The 19,647-nt window shown below is 52.0% G+C and overlaps 1 protein-coding gene across 1 annotated transcript in view; it reads left to right on the forward strand.

Annotated features, from left to right (window-relative positions):
• Positions 1-18,733, forward strand: part of INPP5D (inositol polyphosphate-5-phosphatase D) — a 137,757-nt gene extending 119,024 nt beyond the window's left edge. The window contains 6 exon segments of the mRNA NM_001101882.2: positions 2,714-2,801; positions 8,047-8,196; positions 10,313-10,409; positions 11,006-11,272; positions 15,555-16,176; positions 17,535-18,733. Of these exon segments, the coding sequence (NP_001095352.1) occupies positions 2,714-2,801; positions 8,047-8,196; positions 10,313-10,409; positions 11,006-11,272; positions 15,555-16,176; positions 17,535-17,537 (1,227 nt within the window). The 3' untranslated portion in view covers positions 17,538-18,733.
• Positions 18,734-19,647: the final 914 nt, after the last annotated feature.

The following is a 19,647-nucleotide window of genomic DNA, read 5'->3' on the forward strand; positions in this document are numbered from 1 at the left end:
GAATATTCAGGACTGATTTCCTTTAGGATGACTGGTTGGATCTCCTTGCAGTCCAAGGGACTCTCAAGAGTCTTCTCCAACACCACAGTTCAAAAGCATCAATTCTGCGGTGCTCAGCCTCCTTTATGGCCCAACTCTCACCACACCTAGTGGGCCCAGTATTCCTAGATGGATTTCAGTTCCCCTGATAGATCATGGAAGGGGTCTAGAGGCTGTGTCGTCTGACCACGTGATTTTACAGAGAGAGGAAAGGAGGCAGGTCCCGGAGAGGCTTGTTCATGGTCACACGGCTGCAATGACAGACCCAGGACCCACAAGCCAAGGCCCCAGTTCCCCTGCGGTGTCCTTCTGTTCAGCCCTGGATTGGAAGATCACACGAAGGAGTAGACAGAGGTGTGTTGGCTCTGGATGTGCAGAGAACCTGACCTGTCCTTGGCCCCCAACAAGCAGAGGGTGGAATTGCAGGCAACCTTAGTAGGAACACGTTTGTCTTTATTACAGAAAACTGGCACTCAGCACTGCTTTTGTGATGTTACGTTGATGATGGACATGTTTGGTGTTCACTCTGGAGACACGTGGAATAGGACCCTGCTTCTTTATCAATTAACAAGGGAAGGGACATAGAGGAAGTGTCCAGGGCCGGGCAGGTTTTTCACACAGGGCAGGGGTCTCAGGCCCCGCTGGAAGATTCCCTGGAATGTGATGCCCTAAGTGAGTTTTAAAGGACGGCCTCAGCTAGTGTGGGCAAGCAGGTCTCAGGGGCCTGGGCTCCCCGCACTGGCCTTAACTGTTGATCGGAACCGACCTGTGGACCACACATGAAAAGACCTATGTCTGAGTCCCGAAGTCTTCTAGTCTGGGTAGACTTCAGATTGGGGTCCTCCAAAAGGCTGGGGCTTCCCAGGTGGCCCTAGTGGTAAAGAATCCACCTGCCAACGCAGGGGACACAGGAGACCTGGGTTTGATCCCTGGGTCCGGAAGATTCCCTGCAGGAGGAAATGGCAACCCACTCCAGTATTCTTGCCTGGAGAATCCCATGGACAGAGGAGCCTGGCGGGCTACAGTCCACGGGGTCACAGAGTCAGACACCACCGAGCACGCATGCTCGCTGAGTGCAAGCGGCTGGGGCGGGGCTGACAGAAATCCCCGTCTGGCGCTGTTTTCAGGACCCAAGACCCGGTGGCCCTGGGCTCCAAGGCAGTGTCCCAGCTCAGCCCCTCACTGCCCCACCTGACCCTCTCCCGCTGCCCCTGGGAAGCACCTGGACAGCGCGTTTCTTACTTCCGTGAAGTCGGGAACGATGCCAGCATCCCAATCCCCACGTCCCCGCAGCGGCCCACTCCTGGCCCTCCCCGCCCCACTGCTGCCTCTCGGGGGGCTCCATCCCTCCCTACTGGCCGAGGGGTCTTTCTGGAGTGCCCCCCCTTTCTGGAAGCTCCTGGCCCCACTTCCTGCATCCAGTGGGGTCCCTGATGTCAACTCCTCAGCCTGGTTCCTGGCCCTCTCCTCGCTCTCGGTCTCTTCTGCTCCCCCAGCATCTCAGGGGCTCCCCTCTGTCACCCCCCATCTCCTCACCCTCTGCAACCCCGCCGAGGCACCTGACGAGGCTCCTCGCCCCCCATGAGGTGCCATGTCCCTCGCAGACCTTCTGTGTTCAGATTCCACCTCCCGTCCCCCTTCTGCCCAGTGATGGTGGTGGCAGAGGGGCTCCTCTTCCTGCCTCAGCAGCACCCCAGCCCCATGGCTGACTTGGAGCCAGTGGTCTCTGCACATTGGTGAACCGAGTTCTGGGGACAGCACTGGAGCCTCAAGAATGGCCCAGAGCTCCCACTGCCATGTCCAGTCACCTGTTCTGGAGCTTTCTGAATAGAGTCCATCCTGTCAGTTGGCATGGACCCAGAGGCCCACACTAGGGGATCTCTCGGTGTCTGTGGAGGGGAGGGAAGGGGGCAGCCTGTGAGGGTTTTATTAGGGCTTCTGTGTTGGGGTCCACACGAGGAACAGCCCTCAGCTGGGAGGAAGTCACAAGCGGTAGCCGGCAGGAGCAGGCGGCCTTGCAAAGCCCCTCCCTGTGCCTGTGGACCGGCCCTGCCCCATGCTCCCGGCACTGCTGCATGCCCCCACCCACACCAGCAGGGACTCAGGGACAGGCTGGAACTTGGGGTCTGTGCCTGCCACTTGCTGAGTCGCCCTCCAGCAACTCACAGGACCCTGCAGGCCCATCGGGAGGCTCTCCTGCAGGTGGACACAGGTTCCTCCTTCCCAGATGGAAGGCAGATCCTGCGGCGCCTCCTTCAATGCAGCCTCCATCCCAGGACAGGGGGCCAAGGGGAGGGCTGAGCTCTTGCTGGGAGTGGGGTGCGTTCAGACGTCTGAATATCAGCCTGGCCCCGTCCCTCCCTCCACCCCTTGATTGTGGGGTGTGCGGGTGGGGGAAGGGAAGGGAGGTGGTGCAGGTGAAGGCATGTTTGGGGTCAGGCTCTCTCGCCAGGGCCCCGGGTGCAGTGTGACGGGGGTGGGGGGTCAGAAAGGAAGTTAACCCCACCATGTTGGGCAGGGTGGACATATGGGTTCCTCCCTGCTCTCTTGGATAGGAAAAGCAGATATTTGAATTTAAAAAGAACATCTCCCCATACATTCCCCTCTCTCTGGGCTGGCTCCCCCAAGCCTGTCCCCTACCTGTCCGAGCTAACCCATGCTGTTCTCTCTGCAGCTAAAGCCCATCATCTCTGACCCTGAGTACCTGTTGGACCAGCATATCCTGATCAGCATCAAGTCCTCCGACAGCGACGAATCCTACGGTAAGGAGGTGCTATAGGTACCATACCTGTGATCGAGGCCACCCATGTCAGGGAGAGGAGCTATCTCCTTCACAAAAAAACCCACCTGCTGCCCATCCTGGTCCTGCCAGAGGAACAGTTACCAGGAAGTCATCCTGCCGACCCATCGGGCTCCCGAGAGGGACACAGCCCCTCTCATCCATGGAGCCTCTCCCGTGTCAGATTCCATGCCAGGTGCTTGAAATATCACGACTGATGTTGACACGACCCTGTGAAGCGGGCACTATCCTCTCCATTAGTCAATGAGCGAACTGAGGCTCAGAGAGGTAAAGTGAGTCACATGGGTGGTAACTGGCTGAGCCCTCATCTGAACCCGGGTCCACCTGGCACTGCTCAATGCCCAGCACAGACTAGTTTGAGAAGGCCTGTGGCCCCAATAACTGTCCTCCTAGAGAGACATCATCTTCTATTAAGATCTTCAGCCTGCCCCTGGCTCCAGCATGGTGTTAGCTTTGCCCTTGAACTTCGTATGTATAGTGCAGCTAGAGCATGGAATGAGGGGGCAGGTAGTCAGAGAGAGGCTGGAGGCAAGGAGCCAGATTGGCAGCTCCACACAAGCCAGGTTAGGGGTAAATACCACATCCTGGGGATAGCAGGAAGCCACTAAAGAGTCAAGCAAGATGATAACATGGTCAGCTTTGCAACTTAGAGTTTGCAGTGATCAACTTGATGGATGTCAATCCTAAAGGAAATCAACCCTGAATATTCATTGGAAGGACTGATGCAGAAGCTGAAACTCCAATACTTTGGCCACCTGATGTGAAGAGCCAACTCATTGGAAAAGACCCTGATGCTGGGAAAGATTGAGGACAGGAGAAGGGGGTGACAGAGGATGAGATGATTGGATGGCATCACTGATTCAATGGACATGGGTTTGAGTAAGATCCGGGAGATGGTGAAGGACAGGGAAGCCTAGTGAGCTGCAGTCCACGGGGTCCCAGAGAGTCGGTCACAACTGAGCGACTGAACAACAACAACAACACGTGGTGGATGAGGCAGCCAGAATGAAAGTGGTGACGGCAAAAAAAAGAGAGTTTAAAACTGAGAGGTACTGAGAAGGGCCACTGTTTGACCACGGGAATCCGGGGAAGAGGCTGGAGGATGGCCCTGCACTCGTGGTGTCAGTAGCTGAGCAGATGTTTCCATTTCCTGAACTGGGTCAGCTATGGGGAGGAGCAGGTGAAGCAGACTCAGCCAGGGAAGTGGGAGGAAAATGGAAGACTGGGGTCATGGACGCCGTCAGAGCTGCTCAAGAGGAGCGGGTGGTTATGACAGCAAATGTGGCCGAGAGATCCGGCCAAGTAAAGACTTGCGTCCTGCAGACCAAGAGCCCCGGGGATCATCTCTGGACTTGGGAGAACCGTGTGCAGTGAGGGAGTGAGTGGGGTGAGGAAGCGGAGGGCGTGAGGCCCACCAGCATGTGCAGTGGGGTCCAGGGCGGGCGTCTGCTTCCAATGGAAGGAATCTGCAGGTGGTCAATGCTGATCGGGGGAAGCCAGGAAGCAGAAAGAGGCTGCAGACAGGAAGGGTGCCCACATGTGTCTGTTGCCCACTCTGCAGGCTCTACCCAGAGCCCTGGGATTTAGGTGCCATCACCACCCCCACTGCAGAGGTGAGGAAATGAAGTGACGTGTCCAAGGTCACCCAGCCACTGCTGCGTGACCTTGGACTTGAACCCAGATAGCGCAGCTCCAGAATCTTGCCCTCCACTCCCTCCCACCACAGCACTGGAAAAGAGGTCCCTGAGCCAGGGCAGGGGCAGGTAGAGCCTGAGGAGTCTGATGGAGCAAAGAAAAAGGATCCACATGGTGCCCGAGCGTCAGGAGGTTTGCCGGCAGGAAACGGGCATGCGGGTCTGAGGCTCCATCTTCCTGCCAAACACTGAGGTCCTCGTTTGTTTCTTTCTCTTGGTGTTCATGCTGACAAATAGCACATCATACTGATGTGCTCAGACGCTCAGTCACGTCCGACTCTTTGCGACTCCGTGGACTGTAGCCCATCAGGCTCCTCTGTCCAAGGGATTCTCCAGGCAAGAATACTGGAGTGGGTTGCCATTTCCCCCTCCAGGGGATTATCCCCACCCAGGGTTCGAACCCGTGTCTCTTATGTCTCCTGCATTGGCAGGTGGATTCTTTTTTTTTTTTAAACTTTACATAATTGTATTAGTTTTGCCAAATATCAAAATGAATCCGCCACAGGTATATATGTGTTCCCCATCCTGAACCCTCCTCCCTCCTCCCTCCCAATACCATCCCTCTGAGTCGCCCCAGTGCACTAGCCCCAAGCATCCAGTATTGTGCATGGAACCTGGACTGGCATCTCGTTTCATACATGATATTTTACATGTTTCAATGCCATTCTCCCAAATCTTCCCACCCTCTCCCTCTCCCATAGAGTCCATAAGACTGTTCTATACATCAGTGTCTCTTTTGCTGTCTCGTACACAGGGTTATTGTTACCATCTTTCTAAATTCCATATATATCCGTTATTATACTGTATTGGTGTTTTTCCTTCTGGCTTACTTCACTCTGTATAATAGGCTCCAGTTTCATCCACCTCATTAGAACTGATTCAAATGTTTTCTTTTTAATGGCTGAGTAATACTCCATTGTGTATATGTACCACAGCTTTCTTATCCATTCATCTGCTGATGGACATCTAGGTTGCTTCCATGTCCTGGCTATTATAAACAGTGCTGCGATGAACATTGGGGTACACGTGTCTCTTTCCCTTCTGGTTTCCTCAGTGTGTATGCCCAGCAGTGGGATTGCTGGATCATAAGGCAGTTCTATTTCTAGTTTTTTAAGGAATCTCCACACTGTTCTCCATAGTGGCTGTACAAGTTTGCATTCCCACCAACAGTGTAAGAGGGTTCCCTTTTCTCCACACCCTCTCCAGCATTTATTGCTTGTTGACTTTTGGATCGCAGCCATTCTGACTGGCGTGAAATGGTACCTCATAGTGGTTTTGATTTGCATTTCTCTGATAATGAGTGATGTTGAGCATCTTTTCATGTGTTTGTTAGCCCTCTGTATGTCTTCTTTGGAGAAATGTCTATTTAGTTCTTTGGCCCATTTTTTGATTGGGTCATTTATTTTTCTGGAGTTGAGCTGCAAGAGTTGCTTGTATATTTTTGAGATTAGTTGTTTGTCAGTTGCTTCATTTGGTATTATTTTCTCCCATTCTGAAGGCTGTCTTTTCACCTTGCTAATAGTTTCCTTTGATGTGCAGGCAGGTGGATTCTTAACCTCCTGGAAGACCCATCATACTAATAACTAGGAAAAAATCATTCAGCAGTCTCGTATTTATTTGCTTTCACACTCCAGCGTTCATCCACAGGCACATAGATTTCTACATGAATAATTACCACAGAGACACCCGTTATCGTCTGCTTTCCTCACCTAGTGTCAGATAAGACACATTTTCCATGATCCTCCAACCCAGCCTTCATGACGGTTGCCTCTAATGGTTTCATAATATTCCATGAACTTACTATATCTTCATTTTTTGGTCATCTTTCAATCTTTTTATATCCTCATTGTTAAAACTGTTCCTTACTACCACTGTTGAGGCTCAGCTGATTATTTTTGTTAGTGTTATCAATAATGCTCAAATGGAGCTCTTTGTGGACGTTTTTATTTTTTATTAAACTACAGTTGGTTTACAATGTGTTAGTTTCTGGTGTACAGCAAGTTGATGCAGATATGTATTATATATCGTGTCATGTTGTTTTCCATTATGATTTATTATAGGAGATTGAATGTATCTCCCTGTGTTATACAGTAGGACTCTACTATTTATTTTATATGTAGTGGTCTTATCTGCTGACCCCAAACCCCTAGTTTATCCCCCCCATGCTTCCTTTCCACTTGGGTAAGCAGGAGTTTGTTTTCTATGTCTGCAAGTCTGTTTCTGTTCTGTAAATATGCTGAACAACACTTTAGATTCCATATGTAAGTGATATCGTATGATATTTGTCTCTGACTTACTTCACTCAGTATGAGAAGCTCTAGGCCCATCCCTTGCTGCCTCAAATGGCATTATTTCTTTTTCTTGCAGCTAATATGCCATTGTGTATGTACACCACATTCACCTGTTAGTGGACATTTACGTTGCTTCTATGTCGTGGCTACTGTAAATAGTGCTACTATGAACACAGAGGTGAATGTATCTTTTTGAATTAGAGTTTTCTCCTTTTCTCCAGATATATGAGCAGGAATGGGATTGCTTCTATTTTTAGTTTGTTTGTTTGTTTTTTTTGTAAGGAAATGCCATACTGTTTTCTACAGCGGCCGCACCTATTCACATTCCCACCAAGAGTGGACGAGGGTTGCCTTTTCTTCTTTGTGGACATTTTTCAATCTCCTTTGGCTACATGGATCCTTTTGGATCATCTCTTTAGGACAAGCTCCCATGTTTCCTGGCTAAAGCAATGTGTACATGTGTTTCTGACTCTTGGCCCTTGTCATCAAACTGATGGCTGTAAAGGCTCCTTCTTGCCTTGTTGACCTTCTCATGTCCAGGTGTACGGGTCTTCCCAGATCCTTACTGGCACTGTTCTTTGCTTCCTTCTTTTGCTAGTTTCATGTCTGTGAGAGAGTCCCTTAAGTGTTGCCTTAATTTGCATTTTTGATGACTCAGAAGACTGAACTGGTTTCCATTTAGAGTAATGAAATTAACCAGCTACATTTCTCTTTTTGTAGAAAATGTCTGTGGGGTACTCTGCCCATTACTCTGCTGGAGATTTGATTTTTGAAGCGTTCAGATAAAATATCCTCTCTGAAGCTGGCTGCAGCGAATGGCCTCAGTCAGTCCTCTTCCCATTTTTTAAAAATTCTTCTATGCAGAAGTTTTAAACTCTTATATCCTCTTATCTGTCAGCCTTGTTTTGTCATTTCTTACACTGCTTCAAACCTTGGGAGGTTATCCTTCTCTCCAGCAATCAAATTCGTATTTAATTCTGGTTTTCTGCTGGATTTTCTATGATTTAATTTCTTGCATCCACTAATCTGCATAGAGTTCACTGAAGGTTTGAGCTGTTTTCCCCAAATTGCTGAGCAGTTGTTCTGAAAGGTTAGTCCCATAATCCCTGCCTTGGCCACTGCAGCTCTGGGAGGGGGACTAAATCTCCAGGACAAATGCATGGTGTTTCTCCAGTGAAATGAGGGGGTCTTGACCTGACTACTGTCCCCCGCACCTCCTCAGGCGAGGGCTGCATCGCTCTACGGTTAGAAGCCACGGAAACTCAGCTCCCCATCTACACACCTCTCACCCACCACGGAGAGATGACCGGTCACTTCCGGGGGAACATTAAGCTGCAGACTTCCCAGGGCAAGATGAGGGAGAAGCTCTACGGTAAGTGGACATGCCCCCTCCTCTGCTCCCTCCTCGGCACCGCTGGGCGGGGAACAGGCATGGAATATTCTGTCTGCTGAGGCCTCAAGATGAAAATCCAGCCTTGGAGGGGGCCTCAGAGACGATCTGGCCCAACCCTCCATAGGTTCAAGAATTTCCCTACAGAACCGCAACTGTCCACAGCCTCAGATCACCCTTCCCCGACCCCAGTCAACTCACATCTCTAAAGAGGTGAAGCGTGTGGCTTTCCCAGGTCCTCTGCTCTCCTGTGAGCCTTCCGGGCTTGTAACTCAACACCTCCACTGGGAGGACCAGCGTTGCGCACAGACCTGCTGATTACTCACAGTCTCTTTCCTGGCTGAGGGGCGAGGGAGATTGAAACCACGGCTGCAGTTGAGATTCGAATTTCCCACGTGGTTCCTGTTCTTCCTTGTGGCCACGTGGTGCGCACTCATATATACACACACGCCCGCGTATGTGTCTACAGCTTGCCCTCCTGGTACCCACCCTGGGCATCTTGGTATCACCTACCCTTGGTATCACCTTCATGCACCGTGTGCACCTGGAAGCCCCACTCTCATCCTGAGCACATTTCTTTGGCCCTTCCTGATCCTAGTCCCAGCCACACTCCGTGGCCTTCTCTTGCCAGGCAGAGTCCCCTAGCACTTCTTTGAACTTGAACTCAATCTTATTCTCCCCCTAATTTGCCACTTGCTTACTTTGGCTGGCCATCTGCTGCTGCTGCTGCTAAGTCGCTTCAGTCGTGTCCGACTCTGTGCGACCCCATAGACAGCAGCCCACCAGGCTCCTGCACAGTAAGTGTGTACCTGATTCATCTCGAAACCACCACCCGCCCCCCACTCCAGTCTGTAGAAAAACTATCTTCCACGAAACCGGTCCCTAGTGCCAAAAAGGCTGGGGGCTGCTGCATTAGGCAAGTTCAGACGTCGCATCTCGGAGATGAGAACTGTCACAGCTTCACTGTGAGACTACTGAAATGTGGTCAAGAGACCTAGTAACATAAAGAGAACACAAGGAAGATGCGAATTTGTAATTTTCTCTGAACCCTGCATACATTTTTTGAAACCTGGAAATTAATATGTGTCCTTCTCAATAGTAACCATCCCATTAAAACCTCCCTGCTTGAAATAATAAATGATTTGAGAGGCACAGAGCTGCTCAAACTATGTTAATCAAGTCTGTCTTCCTTCTCAGACAATAGATCTTTCCCTTTTCCTCTTCGCTTTAATTCTTCCTCAAAAGTGCTCAAATAACAGTGTCTAAAATGAGTCAGGCTTTCATTTTATACTTGATGCATGAAACGATTATCTATTAAATGCCACCTCATTTCTCTGTCACAATACCTCCAAGAGCAAGGTCTTGTCCTTGGTTGATAGATAGGGAAACTAAGGCACAGAGAGGTTAAGTGTTTGGCTGAAGGTCACAAGCTGAGCCAAGTGGCTGGTCCAGGGTGAAAGTGCAGGTTCAGCCCCTGCTAAGCATCCGTAAGTTTGTAAACGTGATGGGGTCCTGCCGCTCACATGAACAGCGAGACAGCAGGACTCGTGCATGTGAACAGTCTGGCAGCCCCTGGTCGTGGAAGGCTCTGGGCATCGAGGGTGCAGCCTCCTGTGCGTGTGCCTCCTGGCTCTGCCTTTGGGAGCTGCTTTCTCTTGCAGGATCTGGACCTGAGGGGGACCTGGTACCCCTGCAGCCACAACCAGAGTCGGTTATGAAGATGGGGTCCCAGTTCCCCATTAAGCTTGTGAACAGGCTGGCTCTGGGCACTGAGTGCTCTTGCAGCACTACCTTGTTGTATTTCTTTTATTCAGATTTGCCAAAAAATAGCTGCCTGCATTGTCCCTCGCTGACACCACCGAGCTGGAGATGTTGCAGGAAATGACAACTCTGGGTCATACATGCCCACTCTCCCAGCCCTGGAGCTGTGCAGGCATAACTGATCGACCACCAAACACACATGAGGTCTCAGAATCTGCCCTCAGGCAGCCAGTATTCACTCTCCAGCTTCAGCACGCCAGTGGACACCTCTGAGCCATCCTGGCCCAAACCCTGGGGGCTGCCCCTCACAAGGTCTTTCCCGGCCCCTTTCTTGCAGACTTTGTGAAGACGGAGCGGGATGAATCCAGTGGACCCAAGTCCCTGAAAAGCCTTACCAGCCATGACCCCATGAAGCAGTGGGAACCTGCCAACAGGTAGATTGGGGGCCTAGAGAGTGGGTAAGAGCCAGGACTTCACTGCAAACTAGCCTGGCTTTACAGACCCAGGACGGGGAGTGGGGAAGTGGAAGAGAGAGAAAGCAAGGACTCACAGGGAAAGAAAGTGCCAGCCACAAGAGGCCTGTCCTGCTTCCAGCTCCGAGGCTTCTGACCGCAAACCCCAGGCTCAGGGGAGGTTGGTGTGAATGCGACAAGGCCAGGGAGATTCTTCTGCATTGCAAAGTTCAGTTCCGCCAACACTGAGTACCTCCACGTGTCAGGTTCTAGAGAAACCAAGGCACGTTAAGTGCAGTCCCTGCCTTGGGAAGGCATAGCCTACTAGAAAGACGCCCACTCCAGGAGGAAGCAGCTACAGAGATGATCGCACGGGACGGGTGTCGTATTTCCTGAGGACCAAGGACATTAGCAGATGTGGCTCCAGAGCTAAAAGCCCCAGCCTGTTCTAAGGGGGAAAGTCACCGGGGTTGGGGAGAGCCTGAGGAGCCCCGACGGACACCAAAAGACACTGTCCTCAGACCAGTGCTGCCCCGAGGAGCTGTGAGGTGTAACTGTGTCCCCCCTTCCCCCCGCAGGGTCCCTCCATGCAGTAGCTCCAGTATCACAGAAATCATCAACCCCAGCTACATGGGGGTGGGGAACTTTGGGCACTTGAAGCAGACCCTGTCCCCTGACCAGCAGCCCACCGCCTGGAGCTACGACCCACCACTCAAGGACTCCACCCTGGGGCCTGGAAGGGGAGAGAGCCCCCCGACGCCACCCTCCCAACCACCCGTATCGCCCAAGAAGTTTACATCGTCAACAGCAACCCGGGGCCCCTGCCTCAGGACACAGGAGTCAAGGTGAGTGTCCTCTCACCATGACCTCACCCTTCCCTGGCTTTTCACAGCCAGGAAGCCTGGGCCTCGAATAGAAGGGTGGGGCTGTGTGTCCCACTTTGGTCACTGACTCACCCTCAGGGCCTAGAACACAGGAGTTTCTTGAGAAATGCAGGTGGAATCTCCAGTTGCTACCCTATTGGTGTTTTTTTTAATATTCATTTATTTGGCTGTGCCAGGTCTTAGCTGCGGCACACTGGATCTTTGGTTGTGGCATGCAAACTTAGTGGGATCTAGTCCCCTGACCTGGACTCGAACCTCGGCTCCCTATACTGGGAGTGTGGAGTCTTGGCCACTGGACTACCAGGGAAGTCCCTGGAAAGTTTTTTTAAAACATGGAGAAAAAAATTTAAACATACTGCCAAAGAAAAACACAGTCCTGTAAAAACCTTCATTGAAAAATACGGTTCTATAAGCAGTAAATGCCTGTCAACCTCCCACTCCCGGGAGGGCCCTGCAGAACAGAGACGGGAATCTCCATGTAGGAGTCCCTCCCCAGCTCCCAGTTCCTCAGTCTCCTCTCAACCACGGTGTTTCCTGGTCTCAGGTGCAACTGTCCCTTCTGTCCTGTTGAGACCAATTCAAACAAGCAGCAGCTGGGACTGGGAATTCCCAAGAGGAGGAGAGCAGTCAGGCCACAGAGCGAGAAGGGGGTTTGGCCGTGAAACTTCGGGAAAAACCCAGTGGTTAGAGAAGGCTAGCCTGCATCTAGAATTGGTCCAGGCAGCACGTGCCCGGAGGCTGGGAGCCTGGGAGGAGCCCACACAGCCGCTGCCTTGAGCAACCAAACCCACACGTTTGCCAGGCTCCAGAGCCCTCCAGGTTTCCCGTAACCACAGGGTGTCGGAAATTAAAAGTGCAGACCTTAACTATGACTGAAGATGTGCAAAGTATCGTCAGCATAGGCTTCCTTTGGGGGCTGCCGGTACCGTTTATGATGTCTTCGGGGGGGCCACTCTGGGTCTGTCTTCCCCTCTCTTAAGGTCCCACGTTCCTCCTGGCATTTTCTGTCGTGAATTCAGAGTCAGGGAAGAGCGTGCTATAGAACATGTCTCCTCTCATCTCCTGCCACTCCCAACACTCTCACCGGGCCTGGCTGGAGTTTCCTCTGGCTTGAAGGGCAGTTTATAACTCTCTTAAGTTTTGTTCTCTTAAAAAAAAGAAACTGGGCAGAAGAATGGAAGGATGGAAGGGACAGAAGGAAGGAGGATGGGACCGGACAGGGCAGGCTCAGCTTTGTCTCTGTACCTCTAGTTTTCAGACTTTGTTGATAACATCATGGACTCTAGTCTTTCCGTAAGAAACCCAGAAGGAGAAGCAGCCGAGGTTCCTCTCCGGGAAAAATGAGAACAAAAGCCATGGTATGGCGGGTCCTGAGGCGCCTCTTTGGCAAAGGTCCTCTCTTTGGCAACCCCGGGAAACAGAGTTAGGAACAACCACAGTGAACAGGGGGATTGTTCAAGTGAAATGTTGTTAAGTTCCCAAAGCAAATGTCTCTTTGTGCTAACTTAAACACAGCACAAGTTCAAGTTCAAGCACACATCTGGGCACACGGTGGCCAGCAGTTCCCTCCTGTTTTATAGGTGACAGCTTCAGAAAGGGGACATTGTAGATACAGGGTGGGGTGGGTGCTTCTCAGCAATTGGTACTTCTCAGCAAGGAGGTGATTGGAGGCAAGACGCTGGGGGCTCCCATGCCTGCCTGCAGTCCTCTTGCTGCTCCTGAGCCCCAACTCGGCCTGAGAGATGGTTATGGGAAAGGGGGTGTCCCAGTCCTCCCAACACTGCACAGCAACCAAGCAGAATGACCAGCTGTCCCAGTCTGCCCAGCACTGTCCCCTTCTTTTGCACCAGGAATCCCACATCCCAAGAAACATCTCAAGTCCTGGGCAAACCCGGACAACTGGTCACCCTGGACCGAAGTCATGTTGTTAGAAAGGGGGCTTTCCTTGAGAGTCACAGACTTAGAAAATGAACTTATGGTTGCCAGAGGGAAGGGACAGTTAGAGAATTTGGGGTGGACACGAACACACTGCTACATTCAAAATGGATAACCAACAAGGACCTACAGTATGGCACAGGGAACTCTGCTCAATGTTATGTGGCAGCCTGGTTGGGAAAGGAGTTTCAGGGAGAATGGATACATATGTATGTATAGCTAAGTCCCTTTGCTGTCCACCTGAAACTTTCACAGCATTGTTAATCAGCTATATCCCAATACAAAATAAAAAGTTTAAACAGAAAAAAAGAGAGAAAGAAGGCTCTTCTCAGACCTTGCTTGGTGCTTTGCTCCTTTAGAAAAGAACAGACTCCGGATTTGAGGAGTGAAGTCATTTGGCCCCAAGAACCCACTCTGTACCCTGGGGATGGGCTGGCTGATTCCACAGCTGTGGCTACTATGGGAGCTGCTTCCTTGTGACTTCCCATCAAGGAAATAAGACTTTTTAAAAGCAGTCTTCCCCAGTCTCCCTGCCCCCAGCAAGCAGAAGCCCCCTCCTTGAGGGAAGCTTGCCTTGCCTGCCCATCTTTGCAATCAGCAAAATGCTTGCATCCACACCCTAACTCTCTGCAAGCAGGAGCCTTCCTATCTCATCACTAGAGCAAGCTTCAGGCAGCAGGCCATGCACCTTTCTTTTCTCCTTCTGGCCTCTTCATCCGAAACTTCAGGTGAAGTTTCACCCAATGCTGCTTTCCCTTTCTGCCCCTTCCTCCCCAGGCTAACTCAGAGCAGAGGTCTTTGGGGGTCCAGAGCAGGTGCCGAGGATGGCCCAGAGGGGAGGAGCGGCCTTCTGCTTAGGCAACTGCTTCCAGGTCTTTCCAAAAAGTAATGAGCGACAGCCCAATTCTCCGTGTCCCCAAACCCCACCTTGTCTCACTGGCCCCAGTGAGAGGATGGCATCTCGCCTCTGTCCTTTGCCCACTCCTCCTCCCTAAAGAGTCCATTAGCTGAGGCTGTTCAGAAACCTCTGAGCAGCGTTGCAGCACATGCTCCATCAGTATGAGGCATCACGGCGTGACCGGTTCAGTGCGTTTTCCAAGGGGACCCACATTTTGTTCTCAATAGCTTCCTCATTTTTGAAGAACCCAGAACACACCCCTGGGAGATCACGCCACTGGCCAGAAAGCAAAACGTGTCCCCATTCCTGGTTCTCCAAGTTCGCTCAGCAGGAAACCACCTCCAGCAAGAGTAGAAGTAAATCAGGAAACACAAAGGAAGCTCTCACCTGCCCTGGGGACAGCGTGGACCTCCTTCTCGGTCCAGAAATCAGACAGGCCTCTGTTCTTGCTACTGGCTTGTTTCCTGGCGCATCTCTAGGTGGCTTCTAATTTTCAGCACGAACACCACTGTTTCCTTCTCACTCTGAATGAGGCACAAAGGAAGCCCCGCTCACCAGGAGCCCTCGGGGAGAGGGCTTTATGCAGAGGAAAGAACACCGTGTTAATAGGAGCTGTGGGTCCCGTGAGCACCGATGTTGTCTGGTTCCCGTCCATCGCCTGCGCGAGGGGCAGCGTCTCACACTTGGGGGCCTTCCATGCTTCTGTTAAACCGAGCTTCTGAACTTGGGACCCTCCAGTAGCACAGGCTTCTGTTCCTCTGTGGCTCAGAGCAGAATTCGCTCGTCCCCCTTGCTTAGTGATGCTCTGGTGTGGACAGTTTCTATGGTGGAAAATGTCCAAGGAAAGGTGGAGGTTACCTCTGAGACCATCAACGTAAGAGGAAGAGGAAGAGTTCCTTCTCTTGTCTCTAATCACAGTGGAATTCACATAACATAAAATGAAGCCTAACATTTTTCCAGGAGAAGGCAATGGCACCCCACTCCAGTACTCTTGCCTGGAAAATCCCATGGACAGAGGAGCCTGGCGGGCTGCAGTCCATGGGGTCGCTAAGAGTCGGACACGACTGAGCGACTTCACTTTCACTTTTCACTTTCATGCGTTGGAGAAGGAAATGGCAACCCACTCCGGTGTTCTTGCCTGGAGAATCCCAGGGACGGGGGAGCCTGGTGGGCTGCCATCTATGGGGTCGCACAGAGTTGGACACGACTGAAGCGACTTAGCAGCAGCAGCAGCAACATTTTTCCAGTGAACAACTAGGTGGCATTGAGTGCCTTCACTGTGTTAAGGCAACCACCACCTCGATCTAGTTCAAAAGGTCTTTATCACCCCCCAAAGGAAACTCCGCAGGCATTCAGCAGTCATTCCCCATCTGTGTTTCTTCCCTGTGTGTCTTCTTTCTCACGCTCCAGGCCCAGCGATGTGGTGAAGAGTGTGGCGGAACCTTCGCCTCCCGAGGAGCTGCAGCTGACTAAGCCTGAGATGTTTGAGAACCCCCTGTACGGGTCTGTGAGCGCATTCCCGAAGCCGGCTCCCAGGAAAGAGCAGGAGTCCCCAAAGATGCTGAGGAAGGAGCCCCCGCCCTGCCCGGACCCGGGCATCATGTCACCCAGCATCCTTCTCTCCAAAGCCCAGGAAGCAGAGGGCAGCAAGGGGACCGGCAAGCCGGTGCCCCCGCCAGCCCCCTTCCTCAGCCCCACGCCCCGGGTCCGCTCCTTCACCTGCTCCACCTCCGAGGGCCGCCCGCCGGGTGGGGACAAGAGCCAAGGGAAGCCCAAGACCCCGGCCGGCTCGCAGGTCCCGGTCCCCGTGCCGGTCCCGGTGCCGGTCAAGAGGCCCATCAAGCCTTCCAGATCGGAACTCAGCCAGCAGCCCCTGCCCGCCCAGGGGCAGCGGCCGCCCCTCCCGGTCAAGAGCCCGGCCGTCCTGCACCTGCAGCACTCCAAGAGCCGCGACTACCGCGACAACGCCGAGCTGCCTCACCACGCCAAGCACCGGCCGGAGGACGCGCCGCTCAGCCGGACCGCCATGCAGGTGCGCTCTGGGAGCGGGCAGGCGGGTGTGCGTGCGTGGGTGTGCCCTACAGGTGCACGTGGGTGCATGGGAGTGCTACCCAGCCATGTCGGGAGTATGCTCGGTGCACCTGTGTGGGCGGTGCCTGCGTGGTCGGAGGGTGCCTGTGTGTGCATGCGTCTGCTAGAACCCACCAGGCTAGGAACCGTGCTCTGGTGCATGTGGGCCCTCATCCATGGCCATGTATGCGATAGACCAACCCTACCCAGGAGTGGGTTCCGAGAAACCCTGCCCTGGGAACTGCAAAGGAGAAAGGAGGTGAAGACAGGATTCGAACCCAGCCTATACCCCAAAATCCCTGCTCCTACAGTTGAAAGGTTAAAGGAGGGGCTGTGGGTAAACTGAGTCCTCTATGTCAGGCCCAGAAGAATCAATTCAGTCACTCAGTCCTGTCTGACTCTTTGCCACCCCTTGGACTGCAGCATGCCAGGCTTCCCTGTGCATCACCAATTCCTGGAGCTTGCTCAAATTCATGTCCATTGAGTTGGTGATGCCATCCAACCATCTCATCCTCTGTCATCCCCTTCTCCTCCTGCCCTCAATCTTTCCCAGCATCAAGGTCTTTTCTAGTAAGTCAGTTCTTTGCATCAGGTGGCCAAAGTATTGGAGTTTCAGCTTCAGCATCAGTCCTTCCAATGAATATTCGGGACTGATTTCCATTAGGATGGACTGGTTGGATCTCCTTGCAGTCCAAGGGACTCTAAAGAGTCTTCTCCAACACCACAGAAGAATAAGGCTTCATAAATATAAAAGAGCCCAGATCATTTCTATTTCATCATCATCATTAGTGTTAGTTCTTTAAAATTTCCTAGCGCTCTAGAGACTTCATACTCAATGTCCTCTTCCTTCCTAGAAACAGATTTCTTTTTCAGCAAAACAAATAATGGTTAAGAGCAGATTCTGGTGCTGTCCTGGGCTTGAATCCCAGCTCTCTCCCCTACCCCAGTCTCTGATGCTGGGCCTTGGGCCTCAGTTTGTGCATCAGTCAGTGGATGAGCAATCAGTGGAACCTGCCTCATAGGTTTATAGGGAGGACTAAATTTGGTTATATATCATTGTTGTATGTTACAATTTACATGTAAAGTATGTATTATCTATTACATATTATTTCATATATATTACATATTACTGTGTATGCATATAACATATATACATATGTAATAGATTATGTGTAAGTTCTGAGAACAGTGTGCTGGCCCTCTTCAACACTATGTCAGGGGAAGCCTGCTCTAGCTTGGGGCATGAAAAGACATGGGGACCTTGAGTTAGTTGTGGCCTGGCAATGACGCAGTGCTGAATCTTCTGTTCTTGTCCTGCAGTGAAGCCCCTGGTGAGCCGCCAGTGAGATAGGAGCCCAGAGGAGCAACACGAAGCCACTAGGACCCTCTCCCAGGACCCCTGTTCACTCCTCCTACCCAGCTTCCTGCACAGGGCTTTGTGTTTTTCTGGAGAGGGCCTTGCTTCTGTGTGGTCAGCAAGGCGCACTGGCTGTGAAACCTGATCGTCAGTGCTGAAGCTGGAAGAAGCAGCACACCGGATGGGCACCCAACAACCCGCACACCTGGGCCCCCAGCTTGATCTTGGTACTTGGGACCCAAGAGCCTTGTTCCGGCTAGCATTTTGAAGAAAGGAACTAGAGTGCTAATTCCTGGGTGGAGATACTAGTAATAATAATATTAATAATAATAATGGCTACATGTGTGGAGCACTCAGCACCTGCCAGGTACTGTGCTAAGTGCTTTATGAACATTACAAGTTGAGTCTTCAGTCAACTAAAACCACATTCCCAGACTGCCCCATCCCCTTCCAGTTCAAAACAGTATGTCCTGAGTGGTTTGGACAAAGCATTAAAATTAAGGCCGGTGCCCTCCTGGAGTGAGGAAGAGCTTGGCCTTTAGGAAGCTCTGAGTGTGTGGTTAGTTTGGGGTACAGTGAACCTCGCCTTGTCTAGCTTCAGTGACGCAAACTGCTATAGCTAAAGCCACTGGGATCCAGCTCAGCCTGTGTGAACAGGGATCTCTCTGGGTCACCCGAGTTCTTCAGTCAGAAGTAGAAGGAAAATCAATTCCTGCTCTCCAGTAAAGAGATTCAGCTTCAGCCCAGACTGGCGATGCCAGGCTTGTACCAAGTCCCCCGTGCCCTCCTCCAGGTGGGCAGGCACCGCTAGGCCATGGAATGAGCCACGCCCTGAGCCTTATCTCATCGAGGTGACGGAAAAGTCTTTGCTGTTCCTTAGTCGCTGCAGAAAACCAGCTTTCCCACTTGGCTGCTGGGGAGGGCGGGCCTCTTGGTTCCTAGCCCTCAAAGCAGTCTTTTCTTTCTGAATTCTATGGCTTTTGGCCCTGCTTCCTTGGTTACTAGGAGAATGGACTGGTGACGTTTTTGTGTGTCTGTTGCTTTTTGACGTAATGAAATTAATGTAGGAAACCAAATCCAGAAGTGAGTGTGAGTTCAGGACGGGTACGCATCTCACATCCCCACATGTGTCAGTCTGCATGACCAATAAATTGTGCTTTTCTCAGCTCCCATCTGTGTGGCATTTTTTCCTGACGTTCAGCCACAGACGGGCTTCTAGGCTGTCGGAGCTGCTGAGCAGCCGCCCAGGGAGGGGTGGTTATGGAAGTTTGCAGTGGAGATGGGCCAGCATTGTCCTGACAGAGGGGACTCTGTAGAAAGGGTTTGAAGTTGGCCATGGACCAGGAGGCTTCCCTGGTGGCTCAGTGGTAAAAAAAAAACAATCTGCCTGCCAATGCAGGAGATGCAGGTTTAATCCCTGGGTTGGGAAGATCCCCTGGAGGAGGGCACAGCAACCCACTCCAGTATTCTTGCCTGGAGAATCCCAGGGACAGAGGAGCCTGGCCAGCTACAGTCCTGCTAAGTCACTTCAGTCGTGTCCAACTCTGTGAGACCCCATAGACGGCAGCCCACCATGCTCCCCCGTCCCTGGGATTCTCCAGGCGAGAACACTACAATGGGTTGCCATTTCCTTCTCCAATGCATGAAAGTGAAAGGTGAAACCGAAGTCCCATGGACCGCAGCCCACCAGGCTCCTCCATCCATGGGATTCTCCAGGCAAGAGTACTGGAGTAGGGTGCCATCACCACGAGGTCGCAAAGAGTTGGACATGACTGAGCAACTGAACAACAAGAAGGACCAGGATTCGCTGGAGATGGCACATGTCTTTGCCGGACTCCAGGGATGCCCTGCAGCCCCCAGTTCCTCCTGGCTTTGTGAGTGTTCATTGCTGAGCTCCAGAGACAGTAAACAAATGAAAACAATCTGCCAGGTCACAGGCTCCCACCTGCAGGAGCAGTTTGCGCCGTTCGTGGGTCAGGGAGCAGTGCCCAGCTCAGAGGGCCAGCGTGGGTGCTGCCTGGACCCACCCCTACCTGGAATGGACATCCACCTCACCATTTCTGCGGGCTCCCAGAA

Source organism: Bos taurus, chromosome 3 (genome assembly GCF_002263795.3).
Source record: "Bos taurus isolate L1 Dominette 01449 registration number 42190680 breed Hereford chromosome 3, ARS-UCD2.0, whole genome shotgun sequence".
In the NCBI taxonomy this organism is placed as follows: Eukaryota; Metazoa; Chordata; class Mammalia; order Artiodactyla; family Bovidae; genus Bos; species Bos taurus.